Source organism: Anarhichas minor, unplaced genomic scaffold (genome assembly GCF_050575085.1).
Source record: "Anarhichas minor isolate MPS153535 unplaced genomic scaffold, ASM5057508v1 ptg000138l, whole genome shotgun sequence".
Classification (NCBI taxonomy): domain Eukaryota; kingdom Metazoa; phylum Chordata; class Actinopteri; order Perciformes; family Anarhichadidae; genus Anarhichas; species Anarhichas minor.
In genome coordinates, this window is record NW_027466584.1 from 311,332 (window position 1) to 322,500 (window position 11,169).

At 43.3% G+C, this 11,169-nt stretch overlaps 1 protein-coding gene across 1 annotated transcript in view; it reads left to right on the forward strand.

Annotated features, from left to right (window-relative positions):
- Positions 1-11,169, forward strand: part of adcy5 (adenylate cyclase 5) — a 65,195-nt gene that overhangs the window by 30,973 nt on the left and 23,053 nt on the right. The window contains 2 exon segments of the mRNA XM_076085085.1: positions 2,441-2,590; positions 3,805-3,926. Of these exon segments, the coding sequence (XP_075941200.1) occupies positions 2,441-2,590; positions 3,805-3,926 (272 nt within the window).

An 11,169-nucleotide genomic window follows, 5' to 3' on the forward strand; every position in this document is an offset into this window, starting at 1 on the left:
AGGAACTGATCTTCCCTGATTCTCTCTGTAAAGTTTGAGAAGACTTTGAGTTATTCATGTTATTGACGCCACTATTCTTCATCAGTTGTGTCGTAATAGATCTGTATTGTAACCTGAAGAGGATCTCTGTGTTAAAATATGATGGCTGTGTTTTTTCTGCTCTCACATTCCCTCCGCGGTGAGGAGAAGCCCAGGTTTTCCAAATAAGGCGTGGGTGAGCGCCGGCAGAATTAATAGAATAAGGCTGCTGCTGGGGAATATTTGTATTGACCTGTTGAAAGACTTTATCTGATGCATGCCGTTTCCATGGCAGTGTGGGGGCGGATGCTTCGAGGCCGCCGTGGAGCTCCGTGTGCAGCTGCAGCCGGCTGGCTGAGTCCTCTGTAGGCAGCAGGAACCCACCTTTAAATGTCAGATTCGGACAGTTTCAAGCCGGACTCTGTGTTTCCTCACTTTGGTTTTCATGGTATTGAACCCGCAGACCTTTCATAGTTTTTCTAAGTGGAAAGTTGTTGCAAATCAATCGTGGAACATTGCTTTTTGTTCTGGCAGCGTCAACTGATTTCATTCAGCATCAGTGGCTCATTGATTCCCACATTTATTGACTCCAAACCAGGCGACAACCTCTGGTTGTGACAAGTGAAGTCTGCATTCTCTCTAGTGTCCACCAGGGGGCGACTCCTCTGGTTGTATAGAAGTCTATGAGAAAATGACTCTACTTCTCTCTTGATTTATTACCTCAGTAAACATTGTAAACATGAGTTTATGGTCTCAATCTCTAGTTTCAAGACTTCTTTGAGGGCTTCCTCAAGCTGAAGAGTCTTTTCCGCCAATAAATGTTGAGTTCTTTGACAGAAGTTTCTAGGGCTGAACTGTAGGAATAATCACGTCAAAATACATATTCAAGCAGCCAATAATAACGAACATAAACCTCTGTTTCGCTGGTCATGGTGTTTCTATTCAGTCCAGTTCAGCTTCATGAGAAAGCAGAAAATAGCAAAGAGTAACCTTTTCTAAATTCACCACCCTCTCTCTGTCTCGCACCTCATTTCTTTATTCTCCTCCGTCGTGCCTCACTTCCCCAGTCGTCCACCAGTCACTCCTCCCCTCTGACTGTTGTGTTGTTATTTTTTAGCAGGGAGAACTGCTAAAGGTTTTTTTTTCTTTTACTTGATAAAGACATGCTGTGTTTGTTCAGTTTGTTCCGGCAACAGAGAGGCCCGTGGTGTGAATGTGAGTCAGCTGGCTGATTCAGCCCGTTAGATGGCTCTATGGAAAGAATGCCCGGCCCGGGGCTCGCTGTGTGGCTGCCACTGAATGGAGAACAGGTCTTTCTTAGCTCTGGTGAGGTGGACACATGACAGCCTGCGAGCTGTTTGATTCAAACTTGGACAGCGTCGATGACACCTTTTTAGTTTTAAGTGGTCAAAGAGAGGGTTCTCCAGCCCCCTCTCCTTTGTTCCACAAGAACGTCAAGTACGTCAACATTCACACAGAAACCCAGAAAATCCAACAGTTTGAACAATCGAACCTTATTTTGAAAGCACTTTTTTAGAGATAATGATGCTAACTAGAACCATATCGGGTTCTTCGGCTTGTCCCCTTAAACTTTTTGGTTTCTGGTAAAAAAATATTTTTGGAGTGTTCCACCTAGAACCCAACATAAAGGGCTACACCTAGAGCCATCTGTCAAAGGTTCCCTTACAAAGAACCCTTCTATGGTGTGATGGTTCTGCCCAGAACCTTCTCTGGAGGATCTATCCAGAGGCTTTCCACTTTCTAAGGGTGCAACCAGGAACTAGGAACTACTGGAACTACGACCATCCTTTTAATATTCCAATGGTTTCATCTAGAACCCTGAAGGGCCCGGAATGATTGTTCTGTGTTCACTTGTTGTGACAGAATGGCAACCTTTTATTTGGGCTCAATAAAAACACGCATTACACTAAGGCTGCAACTTGCTATAATTTTCATTATCTATCCGTCTATTTTCTAGATTAATTAATGTTTGGTCTGTAAAATGACAACAACTGGTGATAAGTGATCAGTTTCCCAATGAAGGCCTCAAATGTCTTCTTTTGTCCACAACTCAAACATATTCAGTTTACTGTCGCAGAGGAGGAAAGAAACCAGAAAAGATTCACTTTTAAGAAGCTGGACTTTTCTTTTCTTAACAACCAATAATCTAAAATAATAGGCAATTACTTTATAGTTGACAGCTACATCAAACATATTCACGCCGTAAACCTTCTGACCTTCTCTCCGTCACATTTGGAGCGACACAAACAGAATGCTCGTCTTAGTCTATTCATTCCTTTGTGTGTTCAGTATCTATCACATCTGGCCCCAGATGTTGTATTTGTATATATCGATATATTAAAGATATACATGTTGCCCCGTGCTTGCGTTCTAACTCGTTCTGTCTCCCCGTCCTCCACAGATAGTGTCCAACGTGCTGATCTTCTCCTGCACCAACATCGTGGGAGTGTGCACCCATTACCCTGCCGAGGGTTCCCAGAGGCAGGCCTTCCAGGAGACCAGGGAGTGCATCCAGGCCCGCCTTCACTCCCAGAGAGAGAACCAGCAGCAGGTGAGAGCTCAGAGGTTCACGGTGGCTGGAGACGGAGAGGAGGCAGCGACCGGAACCGAGGTGATCGGATCAAATGAATCTGTTAAAGGATTACTTCACTGGAAGCTTTTGAATTCTGTAGGAAAGAAAAGATGTCTCTGAAGAGTGTTTGCAGTGGATTCATCCTCTGTCGTACAGAGAACCCTTCTGGGGTTCAATGGTTCCACCCAGAACCCCCTCTGGAGGAGATAAGCAGAACCTTTTAACCTTCTGAGGGTACAGACATCCACACAGAGGGTTCTATAGACCAAGCTTTTCATCTGAAACTGAACCAGGGGGCTCGACCTAGAACCCTTCTTTATTTCAAGGGTTTAATCTAGAACCCACCCAGGGGGTTCTACCTAGAACCCTTAATTACTCCAAGGGTCTCATCTAGAACCCACAGGGGGTTTTAACAAGAACCCTTTTGATACTCCAAAGGTCTCATCTAGAACCCATCCAGTGGGTTCTAGATGAGAACCCTTAATTACTCAAAGGGTCCTATCTAGAACCCATCCAGGGAGTTTTACTGAGAAACTTAATTAATTACTTAATTAACCCATGGGTCTCATCTAGAACCAACTGGGGGTTCCACCAAGAACCCTTTGATACTTCTAATACTATGCGCTGCTCTGACAGTGTGTGCAGTGGCTTGACCCTCTGTCGTAAAATGCTTTTTTAGCAAAGTATCAGATTCTACATTTGAGATGTAAGACAGATGTATTAATTGGTCTTTGCATTATTATGCTATTATATCATTATTATGTCCGTGGCATGATATGGTATTAAAATGACAATAATGACAATTTATCGTTTCCTCTCATAAGAAAAGAGAAGCAGCGAATCTTCACACACGAGAAACTTTTCTAGAGTCGGAAGCTGTGAAAAGTGTTTTAAAAAATGGGCGTGCAGCTTATATGTGAATATTTAAAAATGTTAAATGATGGAAAAAAAATGTTATATGCAAATTGCATTCATGTGTTTATAAGATTCATTGATGTCATAAGAATTGCTTTGATATGTATTTAATTTCACTGAAGGGTGTTAGTCACGCTGCCTGCTCCCCTCACACACACACACACACACACACACACACACACACACACACACACACACACACACACACACACACACACACACACAGCCTCCACCTCTTAGCTTACCTTGCACTTACTGCGTCCCACGCTCTCCTGCAGGAACGTCTTCTGCTGTCGGTGCTTCCCCGCCACGTTGCCATGGAGATGAAAGCCGACATAAACGCCAAGCAGGAGGACATGATGTTTCACAAGATCTACATCCAGAAGCACGACAACGTCAGGTATCACACACACACACACACACACACACACCCTAACCCTGCTCACGAAACTTTTCCTCGTGAGGCACAAACGTTTAACATCAACTCTCTGAACCCCAAAACTCACCGGCAGGATTTAAAAGCATGTTGTTGTTTTTAAACAATCGCCAAAACTTCACCGTTTATCACAGCCAAGAAGCTGTAAAAAACGTCCTTATCGTAAGATTTTCTTCTTTCCGACGGTCCTTGAACACATCATTTGTGATCAACACTTCTGTCCAAAAAAGCAGGAAAAACAAAGCTTAAAACTGTGATATTTCATCAACAACATTTTATTCTACATGTCTCATTTAAAATCTCTCCACTAATAAAGCGTTCACTTGAACCACTTGAATCACTTAATCTGAGTTCATATGAATGCCTTCGTGTGCACCAGTGTTAAAGAAAGACACTCTTAGTTTAACACTAAGTTAATCTAAACAATGCTTAGATTAGTACTTGTTATATTATTTAGCGTATAGACGTACGATAGATTATAAAAGTAAACAGCTGAGCGTCTCAGCATCATGTCTGTTCAGAGGTAGAGGGATGCTCTCAGAGGCGTGTGTGCAGCAAACGCTTCACACACGTGTCGAAGAAATGTTCAACGACGTTTAAAACGCTGCTGCAACAGAAGTGTAAAGCAGCCGCGGTTTAATCCGGGTTAATCCTGACCGCTGCAGGCCGCCGCCCACCGGCAGCAGAGGAGGGAGAAGTGCAGGCGTTGCCATGACGATAGGCTGAGTATTTATTTTATGTTTCTACGTTCAGAGTTATTAACAGAGTCTGATGTAATGTCGTCATCTTTAAAGATTAGAATAGACTCCGAACCACCAGTTGCTGCTCACCATTGAAGCGATTCGTAGTGATGTTTAGAAGTGTGGTAGTACGAGGTACTCTGTTGTTGTTGTAGTATTACTACAGTAGAGAACAGACCGGAGTACCAGAGTACCAGAGTACCAGCACAGTAACGTACTGATGTGGACGTATGTTAGACTCCTAAAAGAATCAATATCAGTTTAAGTGAACGCTATATTTATAATATTTTAACCTTCATGATGAGGAACTGAAGCTGTTCTCTCTGATCTCTACAAACATGCCAGAGTCCTTATAAACAGGTTCAACCTCTCAGAGCACAGGAGCTGCTGCTGCTCTGCTGCTCCATCTCTTACTGTGTCTGTGTTGTTGAGACTTCAGTGGATCTGAACTCAACACGTTAAGAGGACAGGTGCAGTTCAACAAGCCTCGGTTTGGTTTGGCACCACCCTGTGGAGCAACTAGACACTGCATCAGGGTGACACAGAAACAGACTTGTTATAACCGTGTGTGTGTGTGTGTGTGTGTGTGTGTGTGTGTGTGTGTGTGTGTGTGTGTGTGTGTGTGTGTGGAGCAGCAGCAGCCCAAATCTCAAACTGTGCAGGAAGAGATTTTATGGCCCGTAGCCGTCACAGTCAGGTGGAAGCCCAAACCGCGACACATAATAGATGCTATTGGAGCCCGCTATCGCTGTGATGTGGTCCCTTTAACTCCTCCGGGCTTAAAGCATCAGGTCACGTACGTTGGAGCTCTTGCACACAAAAGGTCTTTATCATCACTATGAATGTGATCAGTAACAGGAATCATCCTGATTTGTTACCTTTTTAAAAAGTTCAGCTCAGTTAAGAGTGCAGATTGTTTGGGCAGGGTGAAGACCGAGTCACATGAGCAGTATGTGAATGAGCGTGCACACACGGACGTTAAACTATTGTGACAATAAAGTTGAGTTGTGTGCAATTAAGAGGCCAAGAAGGTCATTTTGTGTCATTTTGTAGTTGCTCTGAGTCTCCTTGTAGTCATTTTGAGAGGCTTTGTAGTTGTTTTGTGAGTTTTTGTAGTCCCATATGGAGTTTTTGTGCCCCTGGGTTTTGCCTGTTAGGCCTGTTGAGTAATCTGTCCATAGTTCTTACCTGTGAAGACGTTACCCTTTACACAAGTAGAAGAGACAAACCTGCGTTTCCAGCTCCAGCAAACAAACAAACCATGAAAGGAGAAACAGACAGTGAGGTGTTAGCTGGTACTGTAAATTGTCCTGCTGTAGATTTTTCCCGTGACTCACAGGGGAGTAGGCGGCACATTAGCTGTATCCGCTAAGCTCTGCTGAATTCTGTCTGTGGTCATGAGTGTGTGGTTAATGGGTAGCTAACCAGGTGTGACCGGGCCTGTCGGGGAGCGGGCAGTGACTTCTGGTAATTGGGGCTCTGCTGAGAGGCTGAGTAACAACAGGAAGAGAAGTGACAGCTTCCCACTGCTCCAAGTCAAGAGTGAGAGGGGAACCAGAGGGAGGTGGGGAGCGAGTCGCTTGATGCTGCAGCAGATATGCATTAAAGTCTTTACGTTTCCACCCATCTGCCTGTCAGAAACAGAGATACTAGAGCAGTGCAACATAAAGGTACAAGTAGTTTCTGAAGAGTTGAATGTTTCTGCTTTATGTCTGGTAACCGCAGGGTCAACGGTTCGATCCTCGACTGGGACGTGCCACGTGTCGAAGTGTACCTGAGCAAGACACTGAACCCGGCTCCCCGGGCGCCTGTCATTGGCAGACCCATCCCTATATACAGGGATGGGTCAAATGCAGAGGTCAAATTTCGTGTATGTGTATATGTATATGACAATAAAAAGGGTTTCTATTCTCATGTTAGTCTAGAGGACAAACACAAGTGTGGACGCTACAGTCTCGGGGGGAGGTGGAGCAGAAATGGACCTTACCAAATGATCTGCAATGGTAGCAACTATGCGAAGTGACAGGGATTTACCTCTAAACACTGTCTATGTTTTACATGAATGCTAATATTCAACTATTATTCAGAATGTGACAATATTGTGAATTAGATAGCTGTCATGTAAACAGCATATTACGTTCGGATGTTCCAAATTAGAACATCCGAATAGCATTTGAGCTTATTCCAAATAGCATTTTCTTTGATTAAAGCTAGAGTTGGTAATGTTGAGAAACCAGTAAGAGAACGCTAGATTTTAAACATTATCCAAGCAAAAAGTCCAGCCCAGTGTTGACAATTCTTTTCCAATAAAATGATCCAGCAGCACTAAATCCAGAAGTCTTTAAATGTGATGAGAAAGATGCCAAGATGGCAACGCTGAGAGCCCATCTCTTCAGGCCCAGACGTCAACATCCGTTCTGAAGAGTGAAGTCAGAGCTCCATGTGTTAAAGCTGCATCCTCTCTAGTGCCCACCAGGGGGCGACTCCTCTGGTTGTATAGAAGTCTATGAGAAAATGACTCTACTTCTCTCGATGAATTCTCACGATGAATTTGGACAGAAATGTTGGCCTGGCTTTAATTAAAGATAGTTTTCTCCGTTGTGCATTGATTATTCCTGTATTATTTACATGACAACAATGTAGTTATTGCTAGCGTCCCGCGGGTGGATCAGGAAATCCCCTTTAAAGATAAAGCTCTCATTGTAAGTGTAAGATAAGCAGCATCAACAGACGTTTTCAGTGTCAGAGAATCTTTTTAATAAGTTGATAAAATCACCAGTTTGATTCACATGAATGTTCTCACCATAAACACAACATAAAACCAGTATCAACCCAGCACATGGTCAATGAAAAGTTCTTTCATCCGAAATATAAACCATAGATTTATCTGCAAGGCATTCATATTTTCACAATTGTTATCAGTTGGTAAAAGATGATTGCTTTCAATTCTCGAGGGTTCAGAGAAGAAGACGACCGTCAAATAGCTTGAATGCACGCTAACCGTTACATCGCAGCTTTTATTCATTTCATTTAAATAACAGAATGTCTTAATATAATAATATCTCTTTCCGCTGTGAGACTCGGTCCAGGATTTGCTCTGCAGCCGCTGCCTCTTACAGGATTTAATGTTGTGTACTAACGAGTGACTCATCGCCACGGGAATCGTTAAAAGGGACTTAAAGACACCGGGTCTCTGTGACTAGTAATAGCTTCATCATAAAAACAAGAGTCCAGGTTTTCACGCTGCAAAAATATACATTCTCAATAATTTAATACAGTTTTGAATCTTGAAATCTGACACAGAAGTGTGAAGACTACTGTGTCTACTGTGATTACTTCTTTATTTCTTGAGTCTTTCCTAATGAAATCTTTTGCCGTTGCTTCTGAAACACATAAGAGAGTAAGAGAGCTTATTAACTGTTAAAGTAAATAAATAGCACAATATTTCTACTACAAACTGAATTTAAAAGCCATAAAATGAACCCATCCTAAGTTTAAGGGTTTAACCTCTTCCCTCTGAGGACCAGTGGCTCATCTGAGCTCATTCTTTCCAAGATGTGTAACTGAAATGACTAATCGAGTTCTCTGATCAATTTAGAGGTTCTGTTATATTTTTCCTCCATAACAAGTCTTCTTTCAGACTCGAGGAAAGAAAACATTTCTCTTAACTTCACCAAAAGTTACCATTACATAATCAAAGTTCAAAGTTTGCTTTATTGTCAATTCCACAATGTACTGGACATACAGGGGAGTTGAAAAGACGTTTCTCTCTAGTCCAACATATAAACATATAAAGTGAATACAGTGCAATAGATTAAAAAAACATTTAGACAATATATATATAATAAGAGAAAAAAGAACAAAAAAACGATCAATCTGTATTTAGCAGCAGTTGGACATGGGGAGTCTTAAAGAGAGGAGGGAGAGAGTTCAGAGAGTTCAGCTTCCTAACAGCCTGGTGGACGAAGCTGTTTGAGAGTCTGGTGGTGCGAGCACGGAGGCTCCGGTATCTTCTCCCAGAGGGCAGGAGGCTGAAGAGACCGTGTGAGGGGTGGCTGGAGTCGCGCACAATCATGGTCACTTTGCGGGTGAGGCGAGTGTCGTATATGTCCTGCAGGGAGGGGAGTGAGGGGAGTGAGGCACCAATGATCCTTCCAGCTGTGTTCGCTATGCGCTGCAGGGCTTTCCTGTTGTAGTCAGTGCAGCTTCCGCCCCACACAGTGATGCAGTTTGTCAGGATGCTCTCAATGGTGCCTCGGTAAAAGGTGCACATGATGGGTGGTGGTGTTCTTGCCTTCTTCAGTTTGCGGAGAAAGTAGAGGCGCCTCTGGGCTTTCTTTGCCAGTGATGTTGTGTTGGCTGTCCACGAGAGGTCCTCACTGATGTCCACCCCCAGGAATGTGGTGCTGCTCACTCTCTCTATATCAGCACCATTGATGGTCAGTGGTGGGTGTTGAGTGTGGCCTCTCCGGAAGTCAACAATAATCTCCTTGGTCTTGCTGTTATTCAGATGTTATCCAGATAATGCCTCATTTGCATATTTAAACATAAGATTTCAGAAAACTTGTAATACAAAAAATATTCATCTTAATGCGAGTAATGAAGTGGTGAAGTTTCATGTTGATATCTATGAGTTAATCATTTTCACCCTGTTCACCTGTAGTGTCTCCTCTTAAAGAGACAGGCCCTAAAACAGAGCGTTTCAGACAGAGGTTGGCTACAGGTATATTCAGACAGACAGTGTGAGGAATAGAATGTGTTTTCTGAACATTAAAGCATGAAAACATGTTCTAGTAGCAACTCAAAATACAAGAATGAACCTGAAAATGAGTGCGATACGTCGCCTTTAAAATACGTAACCGAGGCTCTGGGTGAACAACTTTCTTTGAAATGAACTGAGGACCATTTAAAAAGTCCAGAATCCCTCATTACTGCGTCCACACGTCCTTTCTCTCCCTCCTCCATCCTTTCATTTCTCTCTTTCGACCATCTCTGCTTCCACCCAGTGAAAGCCTGTCTCTAAACTCAGACACGTTGGCCAAGTGTCTGGTTTCACTCGGCCTCCCATGCAACAGTTCACGGAAAACAATCAATTATTCTCAGAAATGTGTACCCCAGAGTGGGGACTCTTAATCCTTTTCAGCCTGAGATCCAAATTGAGGAAATTTAGGCGTCTTGAAAACCCAGGTTCATTAGAACATGTTAGTGCTCCCGACTTGTGGGCAGCCAAGAGGAAGAACTCTGCCTCAGACGATGCAGAACTCACACTTTACTTATTACATGCTACATGAACATGAACAGCCGCAGCTCCTGCCCACACATGTACTAACACACCGTGTTCCTGGAAACAGCCCTGTGAGATTCATGTGAGCTTGTTTGGTCTAAAAAGCTTTGTTTATTTATAGTTTTTTACTTGTCCTTCCTGTGGGGGTCTGACTCAGAAACACACTTCTAACATAGTAAACTGTTCGTCTCTGGACAGTTTCAGCTGGTTCTGTTAATCTGGGATTTTATAATCCAGCTGTGAATGTGTTCCAGGCGTTAAACTCCGGTTCTGTAAAGTTCTTCAAAGCTTCATGTGTTAAAGCTGCATTCTCTCTAGTGTCCACCAGGGGGCGACTCCTCTGGTTGTATAGAAGTCTATGAGAAAATGACTCTACTTCTCTCTTGATTTATTACCTCAGTAAACATTGTAAACATGAGTTTATGGTCTCAATCTCTAGTTTCAAGTCACAAATACACAAATATCAAAATAAATATATACACACACACAAACAAAAGTACAGAAATAAAAAAGGGAAGCAAGAGAGTCGGAGGGCAGAGAAAAAGAAAAGAAAACGGTTATTTAAAGTATAGTGATCACTGGGGATCCCACAAGGAGCTGAGTCTGTGTTAAACAGGACATCCAGCAGCTAAAGACACACGGCACGGTGCTGCCTTCTGACCATGTGACGTCCATCACATGCTTCACCCTCAGGAGCCAATCGGTGACCAGAGAATAGATACGCTTATTGAAGGAAGACATGCAGAGCGAGGGACGTGACGTTGTGCGGTAAAAGGTTATGATGCTTCACAGAACCACTGGAGGCGTTCAGGAACCAGCTTTTTTATCTGTGCGTGAGTGTGCATGAGGTCGACCCCCCCCCCCCCCCCCCCCCCGGCTAAAGTACAGAGACAAGTTGTTTATCGGACGTTCACATTTTAAACCCTCAGAGGCAGATTTGTGATTTTGAGGCTGTACAAATGAATTGAATGTAAATGAATGCTGAGTGCTCTCTACCTGACGGCGCTCTTTGTCCTCGTTTCCTTCTGAGAGGAACGATTCAGCCCCGGTGACATCATCTGAGTCATGAAAATGCCTCCATCACAAAAAAACCAACTTCTGCTGTATCAGTTTACCGTGTTCTCAGGGAAGAGAAGTGCGAAGCAACTCGCAAATGTATTAAGTCTCTCTAACACACTCTCTC